Source organism: Cajanus cajan, chromosome 4 (assembly GCF_000230855.2).
Source record: "Cajanus cajan strain Asha chromosome 4, NIPB_CcT2T_4, whole genome shotgun sequence".
NCBI classification, from domain to species: domain Eukaryota; kingdom Viridiplantae; phylum Streptophyta; class Magnoliopsida; order Fabales; family Fabaceae; genus Cajanus; species Cajanus cajan.
Window position 1 is genome coordinate 3092130 of NC_138520.1, and position 16188 is coordinate 3108317.

General features: G+C 36.5%; 2 protein-coding genes and 1 non-coding gene across 3 annotated transcripts; 2 read left to right on the forward strand and 1 right to left on the reverse strand.

The window, feature by feature from the left end:
• The first annotated feature begins 3739 nt into the window (after nt 1–3739).
• LOC109802153 (F-box protein SKIP23) lies at nt 3740–5566 on the forward strand. Its single transcript, XM_020363386.3, has one exon. It carries the CDS (start codon nt 3867–3869, stop codon nt 5106–5108), a length of 1242 nt encoding a protein of 413 aa, XP_020218975.2. The 5' UTR covers nt 3740–3866; the 3' UTR covers nt 5109–5566.
• Nucleotides 5567–5607: 41 nt separating this feature from the next.
• Nucleotides 5608–5679, reverse strand: TRNAP-UGG (transfer RNA proline (anticodon UGG)). The gene has a single exon. It is a non-coding gene; the product is annotated as a tRNA-Pro (tRNA).
• Nucleotides 5680–12719: 7040 nt separating this feature from the next.
• Nucleotides 12720–15240, forward strand: LOC109803040 (HMG (high mobility group) box protein with ARID/BRIGHT DNA-binding domain-containing protein). The gene is made up of 6 exons (XM_020364496.3): nt 12720–13132; nt 13261–13339; nt 13438–13603; nt 13703–13801; nt 14433–14803; nt 14901–15240. The coding sequence occupies exons 1-6, from the start codon at nt 12987–12989 to the stop codon at nt 15003–15005; spliced, it is 966 nt and encodes a 321-aa protein (XP_020220085.1). The 5' UTR covers nt 12720–12986; the 3' UTR covers nt 15006–15240.
• The last annotated feature ends 948 nt before the right edge of the window (nt 15241–16188 follow it).

Consider the following 16188-nt stretch of genomic DNA (forward strand, 5'->3'; position numbering starts at 1 on the left):
GAAAATGCAATCTCGAGGTTCGGACTCGACCTCGGCATAACAAGGTTCGTACTCGACCTTGGTTAAGAAAATGTAATCAGGTTGGGACTCGACCTCGGCATAACAAGGTTCGAATTCGACCTTGGTTAAGAAAATGCAATCTCGAGGTTCGGACTCGACCTTGGCATAACAAGGTTTGTACTCGACCTTGGTTAAGAAAATGTAATCTCAAGGTTCGGACTCGACCTCGGCATAACAAGGTTTGAATTCGACCTTGGTTAAGAAAATGCAATCTCGAGGTTCGGACTCGACCTTGACATAACAAGGTTCGTACTCGACCTTGGTTAAGAAAATGCAATCTCAAGGTTCGGACCCGACCTCGGCATAACAAGGTTCGTACTCGACCTTGGTTAAGAAAATGTAATCTCAAGGTTCGGACTCGACCTCGGCATAAAAAGGTTCGAATTCGACCTTGGTTAAGAAAATGCAATCTCGAGGTTCGGACTCGACCTCGGCATAACAAGGTTCGTACTCGACCTTGGTTAAGAAAATGTAATCTCAAGGTTCGGACTCGACCTTGGCATAACAAGGTTCGTACTCGACCTTGGTTAAGAAAATGTAATCTCAAGGTTGGGACTCGACCTTGGCATAACAAGGTTCGTACTCGACCTTGGTTAAGAAAATGTAATCTCAAGGTTCGGACTCGACCTTGGCATAACAAGGTTCGAACTCGACCTTGGTTAAGAAAATGTAATCTCAAGGTTCGGACTCGACCTTGGCATAACAAGGATCGTACTCGACCTTGGTTAAGAAAATGCAATCTCGAGGTTCGGACCCGACCTCGGCATAACAAGGTTTGTACTCGACCTTGGTTAAGAAAATGCAATCTCGAGGTTCGGACTCGACCTCGGCATAACAAGGTTCGAACTCGACCTTGGTTAAGAAAATGTGATCTCGAGGTTCGACTCGACCTCGGCATAACAAGGTTCGAACTCGACCTTGGTTAAGAAAATGTGATCTCGAGGTTCGGACTCGACCTCGGTTACTAAAATGGGATCTCGAGGTTCGGACTCGGCCTTGGCAAGTCGTCACGATTAATGTGCCAATACCAAAAATGTATGGGAATAGAGTTGTTTTGTTGATTATTTTTGAGGTGTGCCTCGTTAAAACCTTCCTTGGCCAAAAACCCTTTTCTTTAGTGGGACAAAAGGCTGAGGAGGAAAAAGAGTACGTCACCTGAATTTACAAGTTAAGAGAAATAAAATTTGAGGTGGGTGACATTCCAAGTTCCGAATTTCCCTTCGGAGGGGTCTATTCTTGCCTCTCTCACCCTACCAAACAAGGTCGCCAACTTTAAATGTTTGTGGCCTGACCTTGGTCTTGCTTTCCTTGTGGTTTGTTGCGAACCTGGTCATGAAAAGCAGAGTGCTCTTCCATCTGTATGTAACCGGCAACTCGGGCACGAAGTTCGTCCATATCAGTGGGAGCTCGGCGACACAGGCTGTCCACAAAAGGTCCCGGCTTGAGCGCCATGAGCATGGCGTGTAGGGCGACCTCGGGATTCAAGTTGCGAATCTTCACCGAGATGCCAGCAAAACGTTCCATGAACGTCCGTAGTGGTTCGTCGTCGCCCTGTCTGAGGCTGGCCAGAGCAGCCGACGTTACGAGGTGAGGTCGACTCGTTGCATACTGTGCCGTGAATCGTCTGACCAGAGTGCCAAAGCTGTCAATTGACTCGGCAGGTAGCTGGGTATACCAGTTGAGTGCGGCCCCTTTGAGCGAGGTCGGGAAAACCCTACACAAGATAACATCATTGTTAGTGTAGAGGTTTACCTAGGTCGTATACAGGTCAATATGTTCATCGGGGTTCGTCGTGCCATCATAGCGATCAAGGTGGAGAGGCTTCCATCTGCGGGGGAGTGGAGTCTCCATGATGCCATCCACAAAAGGATGACGGCGAAAAGTTTCTTGACCCTCTGTGACATGAGTGGGGCCCTGCTGACATCCTGAGTCGACTTGTGCGTCGGTGCATGAGACCGATGAGTGGCAGGTCGTGGAGTCGGTACTCTGGTCGCAGTTCGGGATTTAGAAACCGAATGCCCTTCGTCCTCATTCAGGTTACTCTGTAGAGGGGGTTGATCTGAGGGACGCCGAGGGAGTTGGGCACGAATGCACTCGTTCTCGACGCGTAGTGCTGCTAGGTCGGCTTCATTAGCGGTGCGCATTGCCGCTAGATCAGTTTCATGCTTGGCACGCATGCTTTGTAGGTCAGCGGCGTGTTGTTGCCGCATCTGTTCGACCTGATCGATCAACCTCCTTAACGTTGCTGCGTCACTATCCATGGTAGTTGAGTGATCCAGGTCGTCTGTTGCGCGTCTGCTGTGGCTTCTGGTGAAAACCATACAGGTGGCCGATAAGAGCTATCTTGATCGGCCCCACGGTGGGCGCCAAATAGTGGTGGCAAAATGGGTCGTGGCCCGCTGGCCCGCCAAAAATTGGCGGGCCGGGCCCATCATTTCAACTCGCCAACCCGCCAAGCCCGCCCCGCCAAGCCTGCCAACCCGGCGAGCCAAATAGCGGGCTAGCCCGTCCCAACCCGCCAAGCCCGCATAAGTAATAGGCTTAATATATAATTAAAAAAAAAGCAGGCCCAACAAAGCCCATTTCCAGCCACCAAAGAGCAAAACCTAAATCAATTTACTAAAATGAGACTTTACCCATCTGGCAACACAATCTGCAATTGGAAACAATCATAAAATTTACTTTAATCAAAACGTGTAAATAATTGGTTTTTGAGATTGTTTTTGACATATCCAGTATAATTCTCTATATTATTAATTCATTTAATATCATTTTAAGAATAGCTATTAATTAAATTAATTTTTATTATACAAATTAATTATTTTTATCATATGATACTAGCGTAAAAAAAAAATGAAGAAGACATTATGTATTTTTTATAATTTTTTTTTTCATTTTTTTTATTTAAACATAAAATACATATATATATATATATTTCAAAATATTTTTGGGTAAACGGGCCGGCCCGCCGGCCCGCCAACCCATCCTTAGGTGGGGCGGGCCAGCATTTTCAGCTCGTTTTTCATTGGCGGGCCAGCCCGGCCCGGCCCGTTTTTGGCGGGCCATTGGCGGGGCGGGCTGGCCCGTTTTGCCACCCCTAGTGCCAAATGTTCTTACCGGAAATCTGCTGTAGAGCTGATCTGCCAGGTAAGATCGGTGAGCCTCCTTCACGGGTACGCTGGTGCTCCAAGATGGGGTTGGTACCTGCCAAAGAGACTCCGATGCTAAAGTTAGTGTTTATGGGAGTATGAGTCTCGTATAAATAATGCACGTTAGGGTTGTGTTAGGCCTTGGGCCTGAGATCTGTTATGATCTGATTAGATAGTAGATCTCGTCTGGAGCGAGATCCCCGAGATCAGTTATGATCTGATTAGATTGCGGAACTCATCTTGAGCGAGATCTTTGAGATCAGTTATAATCTGATTAGATTGTGGATCTCATCTGGAGCGAGATCTCCGAGATCAGTTATGATCTGATTAGATTGCGGAACTCGCTTAGGCCGAGATCTCTCAGTGCGTGCCCGAGGTTATTCCACGCTGTGATACTGTGATACCGAGCTCGAACTCGGCATGGCAGTACGGATAGTACAAAATATATATATATATATATATATATATATATATATATATATATATATATATAAGGTGACAAAAGTAAACAGATGATCACATCTTATTAATCCAACTAGAAAAAACAGCGAAATATGTTAATCATTAAATGTATGGATTTTTTTTTTCATCCCTACTTACAACTAAACAACGTGTTGATTTATTTTGTGATTAGGAGAATGAAAGAGACGCAAGCCAATGCATAATAGGAAGAAGATATTTGAAAAAAAAGAAAGAAGCAAGAGGCAAAGAAAGATGGGTGCAGATTGGGCTGAACTTCCCGAAGAGCTGGTGGAATCAATCTCGAAACTCCTAACCATCTACTCCGATTACCTCCGATTCCGTTCCGTCTGCCGGAGCTGGCGATCCTCCGTTCGGAAAACCCCCGTCCACCTCCCTCCCCAGCTCCCATGGCTCATGCTCTCCCACCGCGCCTTCTTCGACCTCTCCCTCCACAAAACCCACCTCCTCCGCAACCACCCTCAACCCCCTCACACCAGAATCTGCGCCTCCTCCCACGGCTGGCTCGCCCTCCTCGACCACACCCCCAACCTCCGCCTCCTCAACCCCCTCACGCGCGCCACGCGCTCCCTCCCCCCGCTCCACACCTTCCCCAACGTCCTCACCTTCAACCACTCCCTCGTGGGCCGCGAGTACCTAGTCGCCAACCCCCACGGCGCCGTCCACACGCTCAGCTCGCGACACGTGTGCACCTCCTTCCTCACCAAGCTCGTCCTCTCCCAGAGCCCCTCGCGAGGCCCCCACTTCGCCGCGCTCGCCATCGTCGCCCAGAACAACCTGGCCTTCTGCAGAAACGGCTCCGACGCGTGGATCTTCGTGAACGACGAGGACGGGGAACTCTACTGCTGGGAGGACGTTGTCGACTACAACGGCGTGTTTTTCGCGGTGAGTAAGGGAGGGACCATTGCGGTGTGCGATCCCGCTTGTTCTCGCTCCCCGCCCAGGGTTTCGCTTATTCAGCCAACGGCGCCGTTTGGCTTCGTCGGTGACATTAACTACGCGGTGTTTTCCGCCGGAGATTTCTTGCTCGTGACTCGCCTTCTCGATCAGGAGTTTTCTGACGCTGCCGGGGTGGAGTCCAACTTGGTGTACCGGACGGTGTCGTTTGAGGTTTTTAAGATGAATTGGGGGTTGCTGACGTGGCAGAGGCTCGACACTTTGGGTGACCGCGTTTTGTTTGTAGGGGGGAATTCTTCGCTGTCGTTTTGTGCGTCTGATTTCGAGGGTTGTTCTGCGGATTGCATCTATTTCACCGACGATTATTCGGAGTTGAATGACGATGATGCGTGTGGGAAGCATGATTTGGGGATTTTTAGGTTATGCGATAAGAGTATTGAACCCTTGCCGTGTTTTCCACCGGGTTCGTTTTCTCAGCTAGGGTGGCCGCTCCCAATTTGGCTCTCGCCCAATCCTTGTTGAATTCATTAAAGGTGTGAAGCCATTTTCAAGTGTTTCTTTTTATATTTGAATAAAAAATCTATTTGGAATCACCTCCTGCACTCGGTGGTCAAAGTCATTACTACTTTTAACTGATGAAGGAACTGGCTTTTCCTTGGAATGTCTCGAGGTCTGAAATGAAGAGAAAGATCACTCTGTATTTATGTTATATACAGTGAACTATTTGTTTCTCACTACTTTGATTTGTACACAAAAATAAAATGATATATACTGGGACCTATTTAGTGTAAACCTATGATGTATTTGACCACTTAAATCATGGTGAAATGGGTCTGGATTAGATTTAGATTTTTCGCTGATAGAGATTGTGTTGTGCTTGACGAAGAAGGTATTTTGATGTTTAGAGTGATAAAGATTCTTTGGGTTTTGAAATGTAATGCGTTAGCGTGGAAGACAAAAAGAATTATTATCGTGTTGAAGGTTGATGCGTAAAAGCTATATGACAATAAGAAAACAATTTGGGGCATTCCGAGAATCGAACTCGGGACCTCTCGCACCCAAAGCGAGAATCATACCACTAGACCAAATGCCCTTCGATGCTGTACTTCATTAAAGCAATCAAAATGATTAATCAATACATAGTATCCATGCTTAATGGTTTGAGCTTAACTTTCTGTTCAGATTTTGTGCTGGGCTTTTTCAATTGTCTATGTTTGGGCTTTTTCAATTGTCTATGCTAATATATTCTTTGGTTGGTGATAAACACACCTCCATTTTTATGTAAATACACCCCTTTTTTTTTTTTTTTTTTAAATATATGAAATCCTTAAATTATCCTTATTTGCACCTCTCTTCTTCTTCATTCTCCGCACCCACACCTCTCTTCTTCTTTCTCCTCCGCACACCTCTCTTCTTCTTTTTTTCAAACTTGTGCCAATCTGTAAACCTGGAGCAGTAGACCCAGGATCCATTATTCTGAATTAAAAACATAAGTAGACGGAAATTGCTTGAGGTCATACATAACAACAAGTTGGCATTTAATTTTTGGTATATTTCAAGAATACCCCATGAATGAAAAACAATTACATTATTGAATAAACGAAGCTTCCAACACTACTTCGACCACCGCCAATCAAGCATAAAACCAACATCCAATAAAATAAATTAAAAATACAGAAGAAAAAAAAATTGCAGAGAATCTTATGATTTGGAGGGGAAATCTCACAAACGGCCCACATTGCGCCAAAAAAGTCAAATGTTACAGCCGAGGGTATTGAGAAAAAGCAGACCCACATAGTCATTTGAACAATAAGGAAAGATAATGAAGTTGTGATCTCAACACTGGGTTGAAAGCAATGTGTCTAACTTGCTTATATTCTTGTTACAGAAAAGGGGAATAATAGGAAAAATTTGTTGCAGAAAGTACTTTCTGGAATAATCAAGTTTTTATTATGAAAAGAATTTTTTGGAATAATAAAATTTTTGAGAAGAGAGGTGTAAAAAAAGAAGAGAGGTGCAGGGAGGAAAAAAAAGAGAGGTGTGCAGAGAAGAAAGAAGAAGAGAGGTGTGCGTGCAGAGGAGGAAGAAGAAGAGAGGTGCACAGAGGAAAAAAGAAAAAGAGAGGTATAAATAAGGGTAATTTAAGGATTTCATATATTTAAAAAAAAAAGAGGTGTATTTATATAACAATGGAGGTGTGTTTATCACCGGCCATATTCTTTTTAGGGAATGACGTTACATTATTTTTTTTAATCGCGTTAGTTACTTTTGAGTTTAAAAAAAAATCATATTTATCTTTTGCAGTTTTGTTAGTGTTTATTATATACACTCCTTCGGGATTAATCTATAAGGAAAAAATTGATTCATGCTAATAAAAAAACTTTAATTAATTTAATTAATATCATTAAAAAAAATTCTAATTTTTTTCATTGAAAGTTTATATAAAGAATAAAAAAATTGTTAAAAGTAAAATTTCAATTAAATGAAAGCTATTTTGAAAACAATAGTTTAAATTTACCTATATTTTAGTTTATTACACGTGAATTTTTATTTTACTTGTATGTCAGTCTGGGTGAAGTATAAAGAGAGTATCTTTTATCGTGAAAAAATATGAACCATAAGCATAAATAATAAGATCATATTTAAATAACTGAAATTGAAAGATATACATTTTTTAAGTAATCATGTAATTTCTAACTAACTTTTAATTTTGATTACATACACGATTGTATGTCTCAAATTTACGATGTTTATTTTTTATAACAAAAAAAATTCATTGTATACTTAAAATATTTCCTTTATATATAATAGAAATAATTCATTGTATAGTTCATATTTTCATAATACATTTGAACTTACACTTCTTTAATGTATTTCATTTATTATTCAACAAAATTAAATACATGAAAACAAAATTCTATACGCCTATTTTCAGGGAATAAAACTGCAGATGTGCCAATATTATTCTGGTAATTAATTAATTATTTGATAATTAATTGATAAAAACTAAAGAATGGAAGATTGATGTTGCATTTGCCAGGTTGGCAGTGATAGAGCACCCAGTGCAGTACAGGTGACAGGTGGACAACGGCTGAGACATTGTTAAACGGATAAGGTTACCAAACACTTGAGTCGGAGGATATATTCTGGATATTCTAAAAACTATTTTTCGTATAGAGGATTAATATTTTGAACGAGTTTCTAAATAATTAAAATATTAATATTTTTTAATAATTATTATAAAATAATTATTTAATTTAATATTTTATTATTTAAATGAATTTTTTAATAATTCCAAACAGGTTTTGATCAATTCATTCAAAATATTAAGCATTTTTCTTTCGTATAATATATTTTGAGTTTGGAGTGCAACATCATCATGAACAATGCTTGCTAAAATTTGTGTCCAAAATTATTATCTTTAGTTTTAAGATTAAATTTTGTAATAGAAAAAATTGTAAAAAAAAATCTTATTAAAGATAATAAGTTAAATTTTTTTATGAAAATTAATTCTCACAACATTAATAACTATTTTGTACTAATAAAATATTATTAAATATGCACCCCTTAGTTAATTAATTTTCTATTTACACAATTCATATTTTAAAAATTTGAGTTATGAATGAGGAATCATTTTATACTTACCTTTAATTGATCCAACCTAACACACAACACAATTCCTATAAAAAAATAAATACATCAAAATATAAGTGTTACATAACAATGTGTTATTAAAAAAAATTGTATTAAATACCCATATTTTTTACCCCCTATAATATTCTCACTGAATTGATATAAATTCATCTTCATAAAAAGAATAACTATATTTTGCACACACAAAAATCTTAATGATAATGGGTTATGGGTACTTTGATAATGTAATTTGCACCAATTTTAAAGGTTAAAAAACAAATATTAAGTTATATGCACATTATTATTTCTTAGTAAAAATTTAATAAATTAATATTTTAATTTGGGTAATACATGTATTAAATATTTATTATATATAATTAAAAATTAAAATTATAAAAAATAAAAAATTAAAATAAATTATGTATATAAATAAATACTATATTTGAATGTATAAATCATATATAAATTTCAATAAATAGATATTTATAAATATATAAATTATATTTTAAATTAATTATAAATAATTTATATTATAACACATAATTATTATTTTTATTGATAAATTATTTTAAAATTTCAAAATTAAATTCTTAAATAATTATAATAAATAAAAATTTAATTAGTTATGAAATTAAAAGAACCTCGAAAATTCTTCTCACTAATTAAAGTCTCTAAGTAAATTTTCGTGCAAGATAACTTTTTGTATTTTATATATAATAATTGATTTTATTTAAATACATTAATAATATTATTTTTATATATCATCATTCAATAATAAGTTATCGTGTATATTAATTTGTTTTATTGCTTATAATTGTTGTAAAAACTATTTTAGGGTAATTTTTAATTAATTGTCCACTTAAATACATTTAAGCTAATAATAAAGACTTTAAACATGATAATAATAATTTTTATGTGTGTGTGTATTTATGTATGTATGTATATAGTTCTCCCAAAATAATCCTACATCCTAGTGTCGTTCAAGCACACCTGTACAAGATACATCAGTAGTACCGCTATTGAAAAGTCACAACACTTACCCGCATTAGCTCCTCAAGCCTTACCTTAATCTGCTCTCATACAATGTATGATCATCGCAGTCCAAACCACCATGGGAACAGAAAGGGTAAGTTAGAGTTCAAAAACCTATACATATAAAAACAGGTCTATAATATACAACAACACACCAAATATCATATATGAAAACTAATCACACTCCAAACAAGCATGTACCTCACCCAATCATGTCTCAAAAGACATCAAATGCACATGAACACGTCTCAACATACATCATATGTAAACACATTGACCAATGCATCGTCATGCATTCACCTACAGAAATCTCCTAACAACATGAACAGTCTAAGTGATTTCCACCCTACCAAACCAACCCAATCATTTTCACGCCCGAAGCACTAGCTCGATCACAACAAAATAGGATACCAATCCTTCCTTTGGTTTTTCGGGTCTCATCACTTACACTAGGAAAGTCCGGTTCTACCGTTAGGAGTAGTAAAACTAGTTATAGGCTTGTCATGACCTTGACATACATTATCAAGTCACATATGGAATTCACCCACTAATTATCCTTAAGGAACTATGCAACCTTTCCAAATACTTGGTTAAGGGTTGTAGCCCTCAACCTCCTACCTTACTCAACCACTAATTAAGGATTTGAAGGAGACTCAACACACCTCAAAACCTACTCCAAGAGACACACTTACTTAAGGAAGGTTTTCCAAACAATAGCCTACTCGAACACCACTCCAAGATACCCTATGTGGGATCTTCAATTTTCAAAATTATTTTTCCTCCTCAAATCCCAAGTTACCTATCATGCTATAATGCCACACCGCATTCTTAGCATCCACACCTTACCATACATCTACTATATACATCACATTCAGTCAATGCATATAGAGATCAATAACATCAATCATGTACAACATACCAATGCTTAACATCTCAACCAAAAAGAGCATACCAATGCTTAACAATTCATATAATAATAGCATATCAATGCCCCACAATTAATTTAACATAGCATATCAATCATATAAAGCATACCAATGCTCATCACATGCAATTTATCAAAATCACTTATTCCTACATTGATAACCTTCATATAAAACAACCCATAGGGAGTTCTACTACTCCAATCACTCTCATACTTACCACATATGAAAGACAATAAAATTTTCTACAACTTTTATGAAGAATTCAGGTTCTATTTTCCTCATCTACCATGTTAAAAATTGTAAAAACTACAACCATTTTTCTAAATGTTGACTTGATATTTTCTCACTAAAAATGTTATAATTGAAGCTTTATACCTTCTTTTTATGTGATTCTAGTGCCATTGGAAAGATAACATCCAAGGCTACAACTTTCATGAAGACCCCAAGACCAAATTCGGTCATCTACCCTTGGTGTTACAACGTTCAATTCAGCGTTCTAGCTCTAGCTTTCTGCCAACTTCATTTTCTCCTAGAGTTGCAGCGCCCAACTTGGAGTTGTAGTGCGGGATCTCTGCCAGATCAATTTCTCTCAGGGCTGCAGTGCTTAACCTAGAGCTGTAGCCCCAGATTTTGGCCACCTTGTTATCTCTCATAGTTTCAACGCTCCTTCAGCACTCCAGCACTAAGTGCAAATTTTTTTGCACTTTCATGGCTTCCCACCTTCGTTTTTCACCTACACTTCACCCATTTCCCCATAAACATGATCTACACTCAAAATCTCTACCCAATTTGTTCATACTACTCATAAAACACAAGAAATTCAACATGCATGCACCAAAGCTCAAAGAAAATCATCAACATTCAACCTTCCATCAAGAAATCAGAACCTCAGTTTTCAACATGCAAATCACTTTGAATTCATCCCCTAGTTGCAAATTTTCAGAATCCTACCAATTTGAAGTCTCAATTCATTCAAACAACCTAACATGCAAATCAAAAACTCAAGCTTTCTAACTTTCCTTTGCTTGGAGGGAGAAGAATTTCGATTCCAAGCTCATGGAGAAGAGAAGAAGAAGAAGAAAAATGGATGAAAAAATATCTTCCTTCACAACCTAAGCTCAACAACACTTCAACCTTGAGAAGGAAATCAACAGTGAAGAAGCTTTAGAAGAATGAGAGTGAAGAGGGAAAAATAAGAGTACAAGATTTCGGGTTTCACATTGGTTATATTCAAAGAGTAAGTTGTATCTTTTTGGACAATATTAGAAATTAAAAAAAGTTATTTTCATAAATCTAAAATATAAAAATTTAAGTATTATAATTATTTTTCAACAAAGTTTTATTCTTGTTCAAGTATGCCTAAAAGTCCCACATCGCTTAGGAGTCGAGGCTAAGGGTAGTTTATAAACACCCTTCCTCCTTAACCCACCGAGACGCCTTTTAAAGGATAAAATCGTGATGGTCCAACGAGGCCAAAGCGGACAATACCTCGGATACGATGACCGTAGACTTACGGTAAGAACATTTGGCGCTAGAAGGAGGGCTTCCTTCCTCCTTAACCCACCGAGGCGCCTTTTAAAGGATAAAACCATGACAGTCCAACGAGGCCAAAACAGACAATACCTCGGATACAGTGACCTTAACGATGACCGTAGACTTACGCTAGGAACACTTCTTAAATTGATTTATCATGTATAATTAGATTTTTTTATTGTATTAAAAAAAATTAAATATCTTAAAAATACTTTTCTATAAATTTACTCAAACAAAATTTTATTACAATTATAATAATTTAGAATAGATATTTACTATATACAATTATAAAATTGTATAATTTTCACTGTTATCCTAAACACACTTCAATTAAAATAGTAACATTATTAAAATTAATAATGTTGTACTTTTCATCATATTTGTACTCATTTTTGCGTGATAGAAAAAACTCAAAAAAATTAAAAGTAATCAACACTTCTTTGTACTTGGTCAAACTTTAAACATTATTTATTTTTTATTTTTGTATTTCTCTCCTATTTAACGTGTACTAAATGCACAGCAAATTTATCATATCAAAAGATTAATCTTATATTTTAAAAATAATTATTAAATAAAGTTAATTAAATTTTTTTACGATAAAGTCATACCATTGGTTGACAAGTTTATAATCCGTATTAATTTTTTGATATTTAAAATATAAAGTGAGTATTAAAAATATTTGAAATGTGTGTATGGTCCATTTGATTCTTTGATGTAGAGGGAAGATACGTTTCAGCTTTGAGGCATTGAAGAGCAGAGGAGTCAGAAGCACAAGTGCATGTCAACGCTTGGAAGCTGGTCATAGAAAAGTGAGTAGCAGAGCAGTGTCAGGCTACGAATAACACCACAAGAGAAAAGAAACAGAGAAGCTACCCGAGTAATCATCAAAACATCAACCAAGCAAGAGAGATAATAAACCAAATAAATAAAATAAAAATAAGGAAATATTATTATTATTATTATTATTATTATTTTATTATAAATAATTAATTATAATTATATATAAGTTTTTCCTTTTCTTCCTTCGGACTTTGCATCGTACTTACGCCATCCGCAATGGCAGAAAAAGCCAACTCTGCTGCGTAACCGTTCCCCCCACGCGGCAACGCTTCTCTTTAATTCCCACTCTCTCTCACCATTTTCGATTTCTTTTCTCGATATTCTCGTTTTTATAATTACTCCTCACATTTACTTCCTATTTTTTTTTTCTTTATTTCTTTTAAACCACTTCAAAGTTCCAACACAGCACTCTTTCCCTTTACTCATCTTCCTCATAATGTCATCGGTGGTGGCAAGAACCAATGGCGAGGACGGAAAGCACTACCCTGCTCCACTCTCCCCTCACGAGGATGTAGTGAAGGACTCCACTCTCTTCTGGGACACTCTAAGGCGCTTTCACTTTGTCATGGGCACCAAATTCATGTGAGCCTCTATGTCTTGTCTTGTTTTATTTATCCTCGTCAAAATGTGGTTTTAATTTCACTTCACCCAACATTTCATTTTGGTTTGTGTTTCTGTGACATATTATTGGACGGTTTTGCCCTCTGAAGGATTCCTGTTATTGGAGGGAAGGAACTGGATTTGCACGTTCTTTACGTGGAAGTTACCAGAAGAAGTGGCTACGAGAAGGTGGGACTCCTCCGTATAACCTCTGTAACACTCTCCTAATTAATTAAATAATAAATAAAAATTGTTGGTACATGTTTTTTTAACTCCCTAAAGTGCAGGTTGTCGCAGAGAAAAAATGGAGGGAAGTTGGTAGTGTTTTCAGATTCTCAGCTACGACCACAAGCGCATCTTTTGTACTCAGAAAACATTACTTCAGTCTTCTTTTTCATTATGAACAAGTTCACTTCTTTAAAGCTCGGGGTCCTATCTATACCCCACCACCAGGTATCTACTACTACTTTTCACTCTTTGTGTTTGGTGTATATATGTATATATATTTGATTATTTTTTAGTTTATTTTTTCTTCACTTTATTGTTGTTCAGATGCATTTTCCGGCAACAGCCCCTCGTGGAGACCTGAATTAGCTATTGTGGAATATTCGCCTAAGCCTACAAATAATGGTCCTGAGTCTTATGTTAAAGGTAATTAAGCAATTCTCAACTCAGAAAATAAAGCATTAAACTGCTAAGATGAAATTGTATTTTTGGGTTTACCATCTCTGTAGAATGGGTTGACAGATGTTCTTGCTCTCTCTATAATGAACTGATATCTGGTAGCTAATTAATAAATCCCGATTTTTCATGTGCCGTATAGATGCATATTTATTAGACTATTGGTTAGGTATTTATGTTTATTAGACTATTGGTTGCATAATAACCAGATATCTCTACTAAACTATTGGTTGCATATTTATGTCTTTCATATAATTTAATACGACTCCTGGGAGTCTTCGTAAATGGTTGACTTCAATACACATACACAAATTCTTATAATTGTACTAGTAATGAACCAAGTAACCGGTTTGACAAGAAAATTGTTGTAACTTATAACTTGTAACGTGTTTGACTTATAGCAGTAACAAGTAAACTGAAAGCCTTTTGGTGTTATTTGCTTGCATATTGCAACCCATTCCTTAAATAGGCCTTTTAGTTAGTAGTTATAACTCATGCCATTTTAAGCCAGAAAATAATGTACTTATTATTTATTTAAGTTCTCTGGACTTCTAAAGAACTTTCAAATGCTGAAATGTGCTGTTTGTTGTGTTGTCCATAGATACTTCATGTCTTTCAGGAAATGGAACTATTGAGGGAAAATTTGACTGTGGTTATTTAGTGTCGGTGAAACTTGGTTCAGAAGTTCTTAGAGGGGTGCTTTACCATCCCGAACATTTGGTTCCTCCTCCGTCAATTCCACAACATGAGAATGCAATTGTACCATTCAACCGCAAACCTCACCGTTCTGGTCGAAGGAGGAGAAACAAAAGAAGGTGGGACCCCAACTATCCAAAGCCAAATAGGAGTGGCTATAACTTCTTCTTTGCTGAAAAGCATTACAGTCTCAAATCTCTCTACCCAAACAGAGAAAGGGAGTTTACCAAAATGATTGGCCAGTCATGGAACAGTCTTAGCCCTGAAGAAAGAACGGTTATTTTTCTTCTCTCCTTATTTTGTTATCAATGTTAGTTTTGGTTAAAGTAAGATTTAAATTATTGATGCTTGCACTGCTAATGTATTGTTGCAGGTTTACCAGAACATTGGCTTAAGAGACAAAGAAAGGTACAAGAGAGAATTGACGGAATACAAAGAGAAGATGAAGCTTAGGACCCCAGAAGCTGCACGTCCATAGAATCTCACCGGTACCCTTTGTGGCAGCAAATGAATGATTTAGATATATTTTATAATCTGTTTGACTTTTTTACATACATATATTGTTGTGGATAATGGTCCACTGGTCTCAGGTTTATAGGACTATTGCTTTTTATTTATTTCTTTTCTTTTTTATTTAAAAAGAAAACTAGTCTCGATAGATAGTCAGACTCTTTCGTTTCGTTTAATCAATCTATTATCTTCCCAATTTTGTACTCTCTGGATCAATGGTTTATTGACACAACACTCGATACGGGACAGAGAACATAGCGTGGCCCACTTGGTTATGAATATTTTTGTTTTTTTTAAATAATTGCAACACTTATTTTTGAAAAATTAGAAATGTCTTATAAAAGTCATTTTTTTTATCAAAAAATATCGATTTTAGGTTTAAGGTAAAGATATTTTAATCTTTTACTTTTACCTTTTTATTATTTTTTTCTTGTACTTTCACATTTTTTCTATTCCTATTATAAAAAAAATCTTTGAAATTTATTTTGTAAAATAAGTTTTGAAATTTCGAAAGCGAAGTAATATTTCAAAACAATTTATGCATTTTTCTTTTAATCAGGAGTGAACAAGTTATGTCAGACTTTTCAAGGCTGAAACTTGGCCCAATTATCAATCACAAGAACTAAGATTGATTAGAATACTTGTAGTTTACTTTTAAGTTAAATCAATTTGAAAATCAGTTCATTGGTCAAAATAGGCTAGTGGAACTATCGGTGAAAATATAGATTGGCCTAAGTCTTATTATTGTTTAAGAATATATATATTTTTTCTATGTCGAATACTTATTAAGTTAGTTTGTAAGTTTTATTAATATTATTGGACTTTTATTTGTCTGGGCTTATTACTATCTATTTAGACTACCAAACCAATTTTAAATATATCTCAGTGTGGACTTTTTAGTTAATACGTTGGACTTTATATATAGGATTTAAGTGGGTCACAAATCTTTATTAGATAATTTGGTTTATTTTTATCTCTATTTTGATACATTTTTTATTAATTAAAATTTATGCAAATGTCATAATTTTTTTGAATCATATTCTTAATTTCATTAAAAAATCAATAAGTGATAAAAAAAATTGTTGATAACATTCTACTTTGTATAATAATTAGATAGATTCCAAATGTTGGCACACACGATGATGATTGAA

Bases quoted from the DNA above. Each gene is read 5' to 3' on its own strand.
- LOC109802153 (XM_020363386.3), top strand. From the start codon at position 3,867: ATGCATAATAGGAAGAAGATATTTGAAAAAAAAGAAAGAAGCAAGAGG.
- LOC109803040 (XM_020364496.3), top strand. From the start codon at position 12,987: ATGTCATCGGTGGTGGCAAGAACCAATGGCGAGGACGGAAAGCACTAC. The intron at 13,604-13,702 runs GTATCTACTACT...ATTGTTGTTCAG, and splicing joins TATCTATACCCCACCACCAG to ATGCATTTTCCGGCAACAGC. The intron at 13,802-14,432 runs GTAATTAAGCAA...TGTTGTCCATAG, and splicing joins TCCTGAGTCTTATGTTAAAG to ATACTTCATGTCTTTCAGGA.